This window comes from Hermetia illucens, chromosome 2 (assembly GCF_905115235.1).
Source record: "Hermetia illucens chromosome 2, iHerIll2.2.curated.20191125, whole genome shotgun sequence".
In the NCBI taxonomy this organism is placed as follows: Eukaryota; Metazoa; Arthropoda; class Insecta; order Diptera; family Stratiomyidae; genus Hermetia; species Hermetia illucens.
In genome coordinates this window covers 33,013,810-33,029,157 of record NC_051850.1, presented here as the reverse complement: position 1 = coordinate 33,029,157, position 15,348 = coordinate 33,013,810, and the positions used below count along the sequence as shown (strand labels likewise).

At 42.1% G+C, this 15,348-nt stretch overlaps 1 protein-coding gene across 6 annotated transcripts in view; it reads right to left on the bottom strand.

Moving 5' to 3' along the window:
* The window catches only part of LOC119650063 (SOX domain-containing protein dichaete), a 167,155-nt gene that overhangs the window by 30,377 nt on the left and 121,430 nt on the right, over positions 1 to 15,348 (bottom strand). For all 6 annotated transcript variants that reach the window (XR_005249231.1, XM_038052558.1, XM_038052556.1 and 3 more), the window contains one exon: positions 5,983 to 6,065. Coding sequence is in view for 5 of the 6 variants with exons in the window: in XM_038052558.1 (XP_037908486.1) it covers positions 5,983 to 6,065 (83 nt within the window). In the remaining variant the exon portion in view is untranslated. The remainder of the gene's footprint in view (positions 1 to 5,982; positions 6,066 to 15,348) is intronic.

The window sequence follows — 15,348 nt, the reverse complement described above, 5'->3', positions numbered from 1 at the left end:
CCAGCCAGCATGGGACCAGGTGAAGAATGGTCGGTGGATATACATGAGTATGCGAACTGTGTGAAACGAAGGCGAGACGAGTTACGATTTTACTCAATCTTTAAGCAGACACGGTGGGTACATGAAGTACCTCTATAGATTCGATTTGGGTAAATCGACAAATTGTCCTACATGTGAAAGTGCGGCAGAAGATGCAGAAAACGTTTTCTTCGTAAGTCCAAGATTCGGAAACACATGAAGAAACTTGGAGAATAAGTTAGAGTCCCCTTGTTTATTTATTTAATTAACGGACAACAAACAGAGAATTCCAATTAATTATTGTCCTCAGGAGGAGGAGGAGACAGCAAAAAACGTTTAAAACTACTTAAAGTAGGGAAGTTAAAAGGACCAAGCTGTTTTGTATTATAATTTTGGCAAAGCCTGGGAATCGGGGAGTGAAAATAGACTTCGAGCTCCGCGAAGGGCACGTTGAAAATATCTGCGTTACGTGTGTTATAAGACGCAGGACGGCAGGTGATCTCGTCAGCGGCGGAGTAGTCCATCAGACCCGAGGAAAGTTTAAAGAATGTGCATAGATCCAGATGCTCCTTCTCTCCCTCTTCTGGCGTCCCACAGGGGTCTATTCTGGATCCTTTGCTATTTTTATTTTTTATTAACGACCTTCTTCCCCTCCTTACTTGTCCCTGTTTGCTCTATGCAGACGACCTTAAGCTGTTTTCCGCTATATCGTCGCCTATGGACTGTGTTTCCCTTCAGAATAACCTGGACACTCTGGTTCGTTGGTGCTCGACTAATGGTTTAGCGCTAAATGTTAGAAAGTGTCACTCTATGTGCTATTCCCTAAAATCCTCGCCCACTTCTTTCTCCTCCTGCTTAAATTCCACTCTAGACCTCGGAGTCACTTTCGACAATAAACTCCGCTTTGACACCCATTGCCTCGATGTCACCAATCGAGCAGCAAAATTGTCAGGCTTTATTCTTCGCTCCTCCTCTGATTTTGACTCCATCCAACCCTCCTTAGCTCTCTTCAATTCCCTCGTAAGGAATACCCTCGAGTATTGCTCCGTGATCTGGTCACCCTCTCGTAACTGTGATTGTCTTGCCCTTGAAAATGTGCAACGTAAATTCACCCGTTCCCTCTTCTTTAAGAAAAGCTTCCCTCGTGCAGATTACCCCTCCCGCCCCCGCTTTCTAAACCTTCCCTTCCTACAACAGCGTAGAGTCTTCCACGCTGGACAAATAATCGTGCCTGGACTTACGTATTAAGGATTTGACCGAGGAACGAAGGGATTTGAAAAAAACTAAGTCAGCAACGTTCCTAGAAGACAGGAACTTCTTTCTCGCAGTCTGTTTTTGACGTAGTTTTTTGTGAATTTCAGTGGTGAACCAGACGGGGTAAGAGCATAAGCACTTAGGAGAGGAGGGAACGTAACAAGGAAGAAGATCAGATAAAATGGTATAGAAAGTGTTGAGTGGTTGGTCACATGTAAATGGAGAGAGCAGGGGGATCCAGTTGATTGACGCCAGGGCTGAGTTCAGACCTTCGAAGTTCGCTTTACGAAAGTTGAACTTGGTAGGCTTGCGAGCGACAGGAGAGTGGAGTCAGGATATCTGAACATCGAACTCGAGAGCAGGATGATGGGCGTCAGGGGCAACGTAAGACGGAGCATGAAGGGATTGGGAAAGATAACGTACAGGAAGGTTAGAGAGGACAAGGTCAAGAGTGCGATCTAAGTGGTTTCTAGAAAGATTAAATTGGAGGCCCCACAAGTGTACATGAAAGTGGATAGAGGAAGGGAAGGGTGGGTCGAGTTATTAGGGAGGGAGGGAAGGCCAGGAGTAACGGACCAGGAGAGCATAGGAAGATTAAAGTCACCACAGGGGACGAAAGGAAGTGAGGGAAACAAAACGGTTAGGGCCTCTGATAATCTGTCGAAGAAATCCTCGTACAGAGAAGGCGGGCTTAGGCAGGGAAAATATACACACGATATGATAAAGGGACATACGTTTGGCGGAAAGGCACGTATGGTAACAGAATCGTAGGAGGAGGAGGAGGAGGAAAAGATGATTTCGGCACGGAGAGGGGACTTAACAGCTATTAGGGCACCTTCGCCAGTTGTCTTATCAAGCGCAACGCAGTCTCTGTCACAACGAAAGACAGAGTAACCTTCGAGGAGCTCAGAATCTAAAATCCTGTCATTCCGTTAGTGGATGTGATGCTATCCGTAGCACATCAGCACCAAAAATCTGCGTCCGTAAGCGGGGCACTCACATAGAAAATGTTCCGTAGATTCCGCTTCCTCATTACAGGATGGACACGTATCATCTTGGATAATTCCTATTCTAAACATATGTCCAGGTAGTGAATTATGGCCAGTCAGAATGCCAACAATATTTCTGCAAGTCTTTCTGCTTTTCGACAGGATAAACTTTGCAGTATATTTATGTGGTTTTGATAGGAAGAGTTTGGTCTGTTTAGCAGCATTAAGGCTTCGCCACCTGTCATTATGGGAAGCTTGTTCCCAGTTTTTGATAGCAGCATCAGCCAATACTACCGACACCCCAATTGCTGGTTTGGTGGAAGTTTTAGCCTATTTTGCTAAGGCATCCAAGATTTCATTTCCCTCCACACCACAATGACCAGGTACCCAGAGTAAATCCATCGTATTGAATCTGGAAACAGAATTCAATCGGTTTCTACATTTCTGAATGATTTTTGAAGTGATCAAAGTACTACTCAATGCCCTCAATGCAGCTTGACTATCGTTACAGATTGCGATGCGCCTGCCTTTCAACCGCTCGTCAATCATCCAGGTTGCAGCCTCTAAGATCGCATACACTTCAGCCTGAAAGATCGTTGTGTATTGTCCTAAAGGAAAAGTCCACTTCTCGTTTTCATTCGAAAGGTAGACTCCTGCTCCAGAACTGTCTTTGTCTTTGTCTTTGACCAATCGGTGTAGAAGACGTCATATATCCTGACACGCATTCTTCTGGTTTTTCCCAGTTTTCTCTCTGTTTCAAGATAACATCATATCTTCTACCAAACAGATGTATGGGGATCTGAGAATCGGAAGGCATCGTGAAAAGAAGATTCAGTTCTCCCAATGACTCTTCCAATGCCTTGTGCCTCCCACGTCCATTCGTCCAATCGAATTATTATATGAGCTGCTCTCGTTGCAGTGCTCTGAATAAACAAATCCAAGGGCTGAAAATTGAGTAATGCATTCAGAGCTGCGCCGGATGTGGTGCTCATGGCACCGGTGATACCCAGACACACAGTTCTTTGCAGTGTGGCTAGTTTACAGCGAAAACCCTTCTGTATCACCTTAAGCCACCACACTACGGGTGCATATGTGAACATCGGCCTAATGATAGCAACATATATCCACATTACTACCTGAGGCCTAAGTCCCTATATCGAGGCAAAGGTCCGCCTACACAGCCCATAAGCTGTGAGAGCTCGTTTCATCTTTACCTCTACATGTTTGTTCCAAGGAAGCTTCTTGTCTAGAATAACTCCCAGATATTTCACTTCTTCGGAGAGTTCTCTGTCTCTAGAAGGCAAAGCCCATTCAGTTTCCTCCATTTTGTAAATAATACCATTGTGGTTTTATTTGGATTTACTGAAAGTCCATGCCTGAGACATCAACTGTCAATCAAATCAACGGCACGTTGTGTATTTCTACACACCATTCCGAGATCTCGACCAACAGCCACGTCATCCACATAACCTTGAACGTGTATTGGCAGATTTTGTAGTTCGCATGGTAGTGAGTTGATCAACATACTCCACAGAAGTGGCGATAACACACCTCCTTGAGGGCAACCTTTCGTCGCTTCCGTTGTTAAGTAGCGATCAACACTCAATTCAGCACAAAACAATCTCTGCGTTAGCATAGCCTAGATCCACTTTATTAGAGTTTCATTAACACCATGCTCTCTGGCGGCAACACAGAACTTTTAGAAGGGCCCACAGTCAAAAGCCCCTTCAATGTCCACGAACACCCCCATCGCGTACTCACGGTTCAGAGTTGCATCCTCTACCTTTGAAACCAAAGAATGAAGAGCAGACTCACAGGACTTTCCACGTTGGTAAGCATGTTGGTTTTTATTTACGGCTTGCGACTTTAGCGCCTTCTTGCGAATGTGACGCTCAACTCGTCTCCCCAGACATTTCAGCGAAAATGATGTTAGGCTGATTTATCTGAAGTTCTTTGGATTAGAATAGTCACCTTTCTCAGGCTTTGGTATGACGACTACCTTCACCTTCTGCCAAGAGGGAGGCACGTAGCCCAGAGCAAGACATTCTCGAAAAATATTTCTTAGAAGTTGCTCTAAGTGCTCTATACCCTCCTTTAACATCGCTGGGTAGATGCCATCCATAACAGCTGCTTTGAAGTGTTCAAATGATAGTATAGCTGCTCTCGCTTTTTCATTGGTAGCAATCACTCTCGCAGTGTCCCAATTCCCCTTGCGACACCTTCGTGTTGAAGGGATTGCAGAAACCGCCAATTCTCTTCTTCCCACTTCTGAGACCTGTTCTCCCGGGTGGAGTACTTCCAAGAGAGTCGGTATAGACTCAACTGTGGAGTTCGTGAAACTACCATCCGGTTTTCTAAGAGAGTCCAACTTGGACAACTCATCCTTATTAAGGACTCTGCACAACCAGGAAGTCTCCCTTTCACCTTCCAGTTCCCCACAGTATGCTCTAAAAGAGTCTCGTTTCGAACGTTAATTTTCAAGATAGTAGCCTAAACTAAATTGCTAACTCTGACCCAAAAGGCAGTCACCACTTCGGTGGGCTTTGCCCTTGGCTAGTACAATTGCAAATTTTGTTGATTAGAATTTAAAATTTACGAGAGGACCTTTAGACCCCACTCGGTCGTTTGATTCGTTTAAGGATTTGCTAAATTTTATTTGTTTAATTTGGAAATGGACAAAAATGTAGATGTAAGAAAACCCAAATTAAAGTACCCTCTTCTGTCACAACAGTACAAAAATTTCTCAGAAAATCCACATCAATCCAGAAAATTAATTCTGATTGACAAGACCCTAATTTAATAGAGCAATCTTAAGTCAGTCACTACAAATTGTTTAAATTGCTTGATAAACATCAAGGCGGAGCGTCAGAAAAAAAACTTGGTTCGTCTCATCTAAATTAAATAATCTATTTCCCGCCTACGAAAGATACGAGAAAAACAGAGGCCGCCATCCGCTACTGCTAGAAATAGTTCTATTGAACCTTCCTTATTGATTTTTCACCTGTGAGTGAAAAGAGCCCAACTAGGCAACATCTCAATAAGACGGAACATGTGATTAAAACGCAGGTGCTCTGGATTCTAAAATAAAAAGCAATAATGGAGAAAATACAGATTGTGTAAATAGAAAATGTGCCTGGAGTACTTTTGGGTTTTCAAACACGAGGTGTTACCAACGGTGTCGGTGGGGTCTGTTTGGGGGAAGTTTTCTTCGTTTTTGAACCGATTCAGGTCAATGGAACTGATCGAATTGATTTTGTTTGAGGTAAATATGGTTCAGTGTTGTTTCAGGTTTTCTGAATGTATTTAATAATCACGAATCCATCAAATGGATCAGTATCAATTTGGACTGACTGAGGTTCTTATAAGTCGCCAAATCTTCCGTCTTTTCAGTCTGCTCCAACAACCCTTCTTGCATTTTCCAAATATACGGTGTAATGCCATTTGAAAACACAAACTCTGGGCTACCGTACCGGCTGCACCCCTATCAACCTAAACTTCAATAGGTAGCAAAACATCAATTTTCTTAGATTTAATTGTGCACCGCGTTATAACACCCTCTCCATCTATTCCTCCAACAATTCTAAGATGTGATAAATAACACGCTTAAGAAATCTACTTTTTCTTGGCCATCAATTTTTTTCTTGTACAGATATTTCTTGTTTTCAGTGGATGGATTGTTGGTTTTAAGGCGAAGATAATTTGACGGGAAATGAGTAATTACCTGTGATGTCGGCGGACTCGTCTGCGAGAGGTGACTGCCTAAATGGTATGCATGTCCTGGCGCGAAGTAACCAGGTGTTATACCTGAAATTTAAAATTATCATTAGATCACAACTAGATAAATAAATATAAAGATGAAGATTGTATCTGCCGTGATTGTTTGTTTGCTTTTTTCTTTTTCTCTGTATCTGAATTTAATTCTATATCTTTCGATTTTGATTCATTGATGGATTGATTGATTGCTGGAGTGATTTAGTCGGCGATTAAGTCATTGGGATAGGTCGTAAAGTTTGATGATTATTTTCGACAGTACGAGAGTATGAGCTGGGAAGTTCCCCTTCCACTTTCTTTTATTTTGCTCGACTTAATGAAATCATAGTTCATAAAACTGCCATGATAAACCCCGAAAATGTCGGTCGAAATCTCATTCATGAATCAGAAAAGTTCACCGATTCATTGAACCAATTTCAAAGGCCGCTTCAATTGATAGTGTCTAGTAAATTTCTGAATCAATCAATAGTTGCCGACCATTGAGGAAAATGTACTGTTTTCTATTTTGCTACAAAAACGATAAAAATATCTTCTTAGATAGTTGAATCGTTACTGTTTTTTCTGCTCGTTGGTAAATGTGTGGTTATTTAAGAAATTATTTTGAATGAAATTTCAAACAGTGTTCAGGAGCCGACACTTTAACCGATATCTGTCGGAACGCTTTGATTTTCAGGTTTTTTCCTTTACTTCTCTTCCTAACAATCTTAACAACATCTCTCCCAGATAATAAGGCAAACATTGCTTCAGAACTGCTACTTGTGCAGTGAATTATGTTGTATTTTAATTTTTTTTCCAGTCAATGTGGTGCTCAGATACATATTTCTCTTGTATTCGCCGAATGAAAATTGATTTCTTCAATAAGACCATAATTTTGTAATTTTGTTTTATTAGTTTTTGTCTGTCGGTGCTATTAAAATAACTGAGTATTTTATGAATTAAATAGTAATTTTGTTGTGATTAAATTCCTTGTTAATTTCACTTTATGTTGGAATTGAAAAGAGTGAAAAAAATCCCTGGAAATTTCATTCAGAAATTTTCCGAGTACATAACTCGTGACTATGCTAGACATGAACAAATTGGAGACCAATAGCTTCTTGATTTACGTATGTTGAGTGAGTGAGTTTTAAAAGTTGCATATGGAAAGAAACGAATGATTGGTTCTGAAGTTCGTCATAGTAATCTATCATCGTTGCTAATTCGAAGTAACCTGGATTTCACGCCTAGAAGCTTTGGTGAATAAAAGTTGGACAATGGCTGAGGGTACCTCGTTTTGTGCAGCTAGGGGCTGTGTTAGTGATGTCCTTTTTCCTAAGCTCAGCGGTCTTCCAATCGATACAGGGAGGCGGGGATAAACAGCATCTACCTATCGCCAAGGACGCAGCGAAAAGAATCCCGCGAGGTGGTAACCAAACGGCGGTTATAGGGTAGTATAGGTCCCAGGGCGAAACGTGGATTAGTACTCACGATGGAGAATAAAACCCGGGAAACACCTGCTGAGCCAACACCAACAGCTCTACTACCAAATCCTATCTCCACCTCCACGTGATGATCGCTGAGAATTCTTCCTTTATGAAAAACTGCAGCCGGGAAGGAAGAAGGTGAGTCTCCGCGTCTTAGTGCGGTTTAGTGCCCTACACCCCTACACGGAAAACCAAAGTTACGAAGCCACAGAAGGAGCCTCGGACAGGATCGAATGCTGCTCAGCTAGCCGATACCCTGTCCCAATATGAGGCTGATATAACAGTGCTGCAAGAGATACGATGAACAGGGACCGGTTTCCTGGAGAAGAACCACTACACCAAATATTATAGTGGCCATCCAGTAAACCATGTGCTAGGAGTAGGTTTCTTAGTGAGCCAAAAAATGAAACCTGCCTTTATCAACTTTGAAAATATAAGCAAACGGCTATGCACTCTGCGTTTGTGAGGCAAGTTTAGAAATATAAGACTCCAAATTGTTCACGCCCCTACAAAGGAAACTGCATACTCGGAGAAGGATACTACCTACTATCAGGTGGTTGAGCGGGTCCTCGAAACCTGTTGCAAGTATGATATCAAAATTATACTTGCAGATGTCAACAGTCAAGTAGGGACGGAGCACGTATTCAGGCATACATCGGCTCGCATAGCTTACATACGTTTATCAATGATAACGGACTGTGGATTATTCAGTTAACAGTATCGTACGAAATGGTTGTTGGGAGTACCTGGTTTCCCGTCTCCAGACGGGACCACTTTCAACCAAATTGATCACGTGCTGATCAAACGCCACCACCTCTTAGCCTTGATCAATGTCTGAACATATAGGGGTCCAATATATACTTGGATCACTACCTCGTTGGCATATTGTTCCGCGCTCGAATTACAACCCACCTCCTCCCTGACAATCACGTGAGAGTGAATACTGAAGCCATTCACAACACAGCCCTCCGTAACACCTATAAGGGGAAATCGATGCCGCAATGACCGCAGCTAACAGATGTCCATGAGATGAAGCATCAACAAATGATCTTCACAACCACCTGAAGAACGTTATCATTGATACAGCCACAAACACAATTGGCTCCACTCCGTCGAGCGGAGAAGCGACTTTACAGATGGAGCAAGGGAGCCTGGGAGAACCAACAAATCTGTGAACTGACAGCAGACTGAAACCCTATACACTTCGATGCTCATCCTGCCGAGACAAACAGAGAAATCTGATTTCCGACAGAATGGACATATTGGAGCGATGGGTTGAGTACTTTCATGAATTGCTTAAAAATGAAAATATCGGTGAGTTGGAGTTCCGGTCAGCTGAAGACGACGGACAAATGCTGCCACCATCAGCATGGAAGAAACAGTCCGTGCAACCCACCGGCTTAAAAATTATAGGTCACCAGGAACTGATAGAATTACAGCCGAATTGGTTAAATATGGAGGTGACCAATTACACCAAGCGATTCATAAACTGATGGTCAAAGTATGGGACAGCGGATCCATTCCCGATGACAAAAAGGGGGATATCACGCAATGCATCAATTGTAGAGGCATCAGGTTGCTGAGTGCAATCTATAAGATATTCTCCGATATCTTGCTAGGTTAGATAGCCCCATATACTCAGAACATTATTGGCCCATACCAAAGAGAGTTCACTCTAAGCACAATCAACAACAGATTAGATTTTCTTTGTGCGCAATCGACGGGAAAACTGTTGGAATATGGCGTGATTCGCGATGCAGATGTAAATGCAAGAGACACCATCCTCTTCAAGTCTACCCAACTGCTGGCCTTCGTTGATGATATTGACATCCTGGGAAGTACAACCCGAGATGTACAATCTACCTTCTTCCAGATTAAGCAGGCGCCACGAGATCTCGGGATGCACATTAATGAAGGCAAGACGAAATACATGACGGCTACGTCAACTCTAAAAACGAAAGAAAGAAGAGAGACTACAACTTTGAGACCATTGAAAATTTCTCCTATCTAGGATCGGAAATAAGGACCGATAACATCTATGACGATGAAATCCGCACACAGTTGCTGGCAGTCAACAGAGTCTATTTCAGCTTACACAAACTGTTTCACTCACCATAGGGTCAGCTCTTACTGCACAAGGCTATGATCTTGCCAGTCCTAATGTATTCCCCGGAGACCTGGGTTCTTAGCAAAAAGTTGCGAACTCTAGGCCACATTCGAGGAAGGAATCCTCCGAAGAAGTTTTGCCCCCTTAAGTGACGATGGACGAGTCCGAAGCTTACATAATAATGAAATCCAGGAGCAATACTACGACCGTCTGGTTGTGGATAAAATCTGGCTCAACAGGTTCTGGTGGGCGGGTCATCTAATCACTTATTGATGACGAAAGGGAAATAGATAAGTTACTCTACAGAACTTACGAGAATTATGGTTGAGCATAATAGGAACCTTGAACCTCCAACATTGGAAGTAATAGAGACAGCCATCAAATGTCAAAAAATAAACAAAGCGCCGAGCATAGATGAGATCTTCGCAGAAGTTATCAAATTAGGCGGTCCATGGTCCATTAAGCTATCCATAATTTGGTTCCCTCCATTTGGAATCACGGACAGGTCTCGTTAGAATGTTCGAAAAGCGGGATACACCCTATCTACAAAAAAATGTTGACAGGCGGCAATAAGGGAGGCAACTCATTACTTGGTACGCCTACTTTTTGGACTATAAGATCGACGATTAATCAGTTAGTTATTCACGGTCAAACAGGTTCAATAAAAATGCTGTGAATTCAAAATCGACATCCATGAAATGTTCGCAAGTGTATAACAGTATTGACCGAAATGTACTGTACAAAGTTCTGCTTGGCTTGCGAGTTCAAGCAAAATTGATAAGCCTTACGACAATGATAACGTCCCACAGCACAGCGCATGTCAGAGTCAATAATAGCCTGACAGATGCGTTTGGGACAAACGTCGGACTGAAGCAAGGAAATGGACTGGTACCTCTATTGATTAATCTGGCATTGGAGTAGGTTATGCGAAAGTTACCTGAGGAAACAAATCCTTGTGTATGCAGACGATGTAAACATCATGATGCGATCTTTCACATTAGCAAAGGAGATTTTCTAAAACGAAGTTATTCTACGAATTAACGAAAACAAGAAGAAAAAGCAAAGCGTCACAGCAAACACTATCCCACAACAGCCGATGTTTGGGTCGCCTTGCAAGCTTCTGAGGGGGTGGGTTGAGATATATTGTCAAGATAACTCGTATGGATTGATAGCTACTTTATTTTACTGCCGAAGAACTTGGAGAAACAATCTGAATAAACCGGACCAAAACTTGTCCACAAAAAGACGAATGTTTGAAATTTAAAATCGAAAGCATCTGAACCTAGATTGAAATTAGTCAGTGGTGGCTTAAATGAAGAATATATAAGATACAACAAGCATCAAAAAGTATATGTAGCCTGTGTTGTCAAGAGCCTCTTAAGGTTTTGTAATGTACATAATATAGCCATAAGTTCTGTCAGGCGATGTGTATAGCGAGAAATGTTAGGCCGGCGAAACTGGTAACACTGCGCACTGAGAGTACCTAACCATACCCCACTTCTGTCAGACTTTCCGGTTCCGAACGAACACACGATGAAGTTCAGTAATTACGAAAAAAGAATCGCGATTATTGCGTTGCACCAATGTGGGAATGCGCTGAAAAAGATTCATAGTTAAACAAGTCGGGAAACCGGAAGCTGGGCGCTTCAGGTATGAATGGTTTTGTTTGCTTCTTGTGTGAGTATATTTGAGTGAAGAACTATCCCATTTGTACTTAGCCCGTTAAGAATATGCATTTAGCATGTCAGACGTAGTACTTCGGGTTGTAAATTTACACTTACTACTTAGTAAATTTACTACTGTAATTTTGTTATTAATAGTATGATTTTGCTCAAACTTGGAGATAATATGCTTCATACTATATTTTATACTACTACCAACTTTTATAACTCGGAGATAAACTTAAGGTGGGTTTTACTCAATTTTCCCAAAAATATGGTTATATGCTATTAGTAATTTAATTTGAACAGATATCGATATGCAGAGTATTTTGAGGCCTGAGCACCATAAAGAGGCAGCTTCATGATTTTTTTCAGATTTTCCGGTTGGGTAGTTTCTGAGAATCGTCACTTCCACCTCCCCCACTCCCCGCCTTTTTAACACATCTCAAAACTAAGCCCAGCTTAGAAAAGTACTAATGAAGACCTTTCATTTGATACCCCACATGACTATATTCGGTGAAAAAAAATTGTATACCCTCTTTTACATGTATGGGGACGCCCCCTCCTAAATCTCAACGTAGAAGGATATCACTTACTGCATGTCTGGGGGTCCACAGTTCCCACCTTCTCACCAAATTTCGTGTCAATCGGTATAGCCGTTTCTGAGAAAAGTGCCTGTGGCAGACAGACAGACAGACATACAGACAGATAGACAGACATTGAACCGATTTTAATAAAGCCGGGCATAGATGACGTCCCCACCGAATAAATCAGGCGGTTCATGGACCATGAAAACTATCTATTATTTGGTTCTCTCCATTTGGAACCACAAACAGATTTCTGAATAATGATCCAGAAAAAGATGATAAGTTAACATGCGACAATTACAGAGGAATCTCCCTACTTTATGCGTCCTATTAAATCTTTACAAAACTACTGGATAGAAGACTGTAAGCCAACAAGACGATAGGTAAATGCCAAGAAGGTTTTTGGACTGGAAGATCGACAATTGGCCAGTTATTTGCGGTCAGGGAGATGGTGATAAAATACACTGAGAATTCAATATCGTCGTTGTCTGTGGACACAAAAGCCACGCTGCTGTAAACATCATGGTGAATTCTTCGCATCAGCCAATAGATTTTTATGAATCTTGAAAAAAGACCATACGAAGCTAGTTTACAAATTAATGAAATTAAGACGAAAATTGCAATGCAAACGAGAAGAGTAACACCCACCAGACAAAACATTACGATTAATGAGTACAACTTTAATTTAGACAACTATACATACTTAGGCTTGTGAAAGATGGAAATGAACTTGACGAAATTAAACGCCGAATTTGCCTTGCAAACAGAGCCTTCTACTTAGGAATGCAAAGCTGTGCTATGTTTCAGATGTGAAACATGGACCTTAACACAAAACTGGAAGTGCAGCGCAGATTCTGTTGATGAAGACAACCCGTTGGTGTTGGCGTGGCCGACTGTGGCACAAACTCGATATTGCTCAACGTAATAACAGCGCCAAAACCACATTTTAATCCATAGAAATATCACTATTTCAGCACCAAGTTCAAACTGAGGCTGTTTTCGTGTTTTTCTCTGTGTTGTTATATCTAACCCCCTGCACGTTCTTTTTTCATGAAAAACTGTAGGCGGAGAAGGATGCAGGCGAGTCTCCCACGCCTAAAAACAGGACAAAATGTACCAACTGGTCCTCCAGGTTGGGGGTTGGGTATGGCTAACAACCCTATACCGAAAACCGATGTTACGAAGCCACGGAGGGAGCCTCGGATAGGATGGATTTCATAACGCCGAACCCGGCAACGACAACAGATTACCGATTCGCGCATTTTCTCATGGAACGTGCGCCCTCTGTATAGACCGAATGCTGCTTGTCCCCCTTGTCCCCTTGTCCGAATATAAGGCTGATGTAACAGCGTTACAGAGGATGCGTTGGACAGGGACTGGTTTCCTGGAGAATAGCCGCTACACCATATATTACAGTGGCCATCCAGTAAACCATGTGCTTGGAGTAGATTTCTTAGTCAGCGAAAAAATGAAACCTGGTGTTATTGAAAACATAAGCGAAAGGCTATGCACTCTGCGCTCCCGAGGCAAGTTTGGAAATATAAGCCTCATTAACGTTCACGCCCCTAAAGAGCAGATTGCAAAGTCGAAGAAGGATACCTTCTACGAGGCAGTGGATCGAACCCTTGAAGCCTATCCCAGATATGATCTAAAAATCATACTTGGGGATTTTAACAGCCAAGTAGGGAAGGAGCCCGTATTCAGGCGATACGTTGGCTCCCATAGCTTACATCAAAATACAAAGGATAACGGACTGCGGATTATTCAGTTAGCAGTGTCACACGAAACGGTTGTTGGAAGTACCTGGTTTGCACGGAAAGCGGTCCATAAACATACGTGGGCCACTCCAGATGGGACCACTTTCAACCAAATTGACCACGTGTTGATGGAACGCCGCCACTTCTCAGCCTTGCTGAATGTCAGAACATATAGGGGGGCCAATATAGACTTGGATCACTATCTCGTTGGCAAGGTACCCCGAGCTCGAATAACAACACCACCCCCTCTGACAATCACGTGAGAGTTAAGACTGAAGCCATCCAAAACACAGCCCTCCGTGACACCTATAAGAGGGAAATGGATGCCGCAATAACCGCAGTCAACAGAGATCCTGGTCCCCTACATGAGGATGGACGATTTCGTAACCTACATAACGACGAAATCTATGAGCGATACTATGACCGTGAAGACGAGGCAGACCCTGCCTGAGATGGAACGATGGCGTAGGTCAGGACGGCAGACAGATTTTAGGGATATCGAATTGGTGGACCAAAATAGATGAGAGGATCCGTTGGGCAAGGCCAGTTAAAGGCTACCAAGGTACAACATGCACTAAACATTCTTAAAGGGCAACATTGCACCAAATCGGAAAAGCGTGAGGCTCCAATTGTCTATTTGGTTTAAGGGGTCATAATGTCAAATTAGGAAATGTTGTTAAATTACCTAATACGAACGTTGGTTACCTGCGTTTAGTATGTCTCTAGTTCACTCCTTTCGAAGTATAGGACATTCACCCAAGCTACATTTTTTATTCGTACTTTCTTTTCATTCCTATTCAAATGGGCCGATACGTCAGTGTCATTATTACAACACTTAACGCTGTGTAAGCGATAAGCCTACCTGAGTTTGGTTTGATGTTATTTTCTGGAACGTTGGTATGGTTATGAAATGGACTAAAAAGTTCAGGACATATGTAGCATGTATCCACAAGAGCTTCTCAAAGTTTTCTAGTTATGATGCGATGTGAATATATTCTGAGAACCAAACCATCAAGGTTACAAAGTCAATCGTGAATTTGGTTGGAAAAACATTGAAATTATGATATTTACATAAATCATTCGGAAATGATTTATATGGATATCTTTCTAAAATAAATTATTCCCTCGGAAATGAAGCTGCAAGGAATTATGAATTGAATTCTAATTTCTTCTTGAGTATTTTAGTAATTACCATAAACTTCCAGTCAAAAATTTTGCCACTATGCAATTTCGGAATATTTTTTCCTGTAATTATGCACATAATTTACTTAAACTGTGCAATAAAATTTAGTTTTATGGCTTGAGTCAACTATTTTTTACGATGATCCCTATTCTTGTTGAAACCATGCCCGCAAGAATAGTTCGTTATATGGCAGAAATTACGTGACTGTAAATAAATGAACATAACTTTAATCTGCTCAGCTGTAATGAAATTACTATCGGGGCCGGATTATGCTACACCTTACTGTCGGCAAGAAGAAAGGAGATTACCGTCGTTTTAATTAGTTTGTTTTAACATAATAAGGGGGTGCGTATGAGGGCTGGTTTTGCTTCACGAGTGTATGTTGGCGTTTACTCCGCAGCACTATTTCTGCAGCGAGCAAAAGCCCGGTTAAAAGCGGAGTATTTTTCTACCATTCACCTTGGAGCCCCCTTCGAGGGGGCACGGAAAACCACCACCTAACCACATTTGACTTGCAATGCTCTTCAATATCACAATATTACTTTTCCTTTGACACGAAAT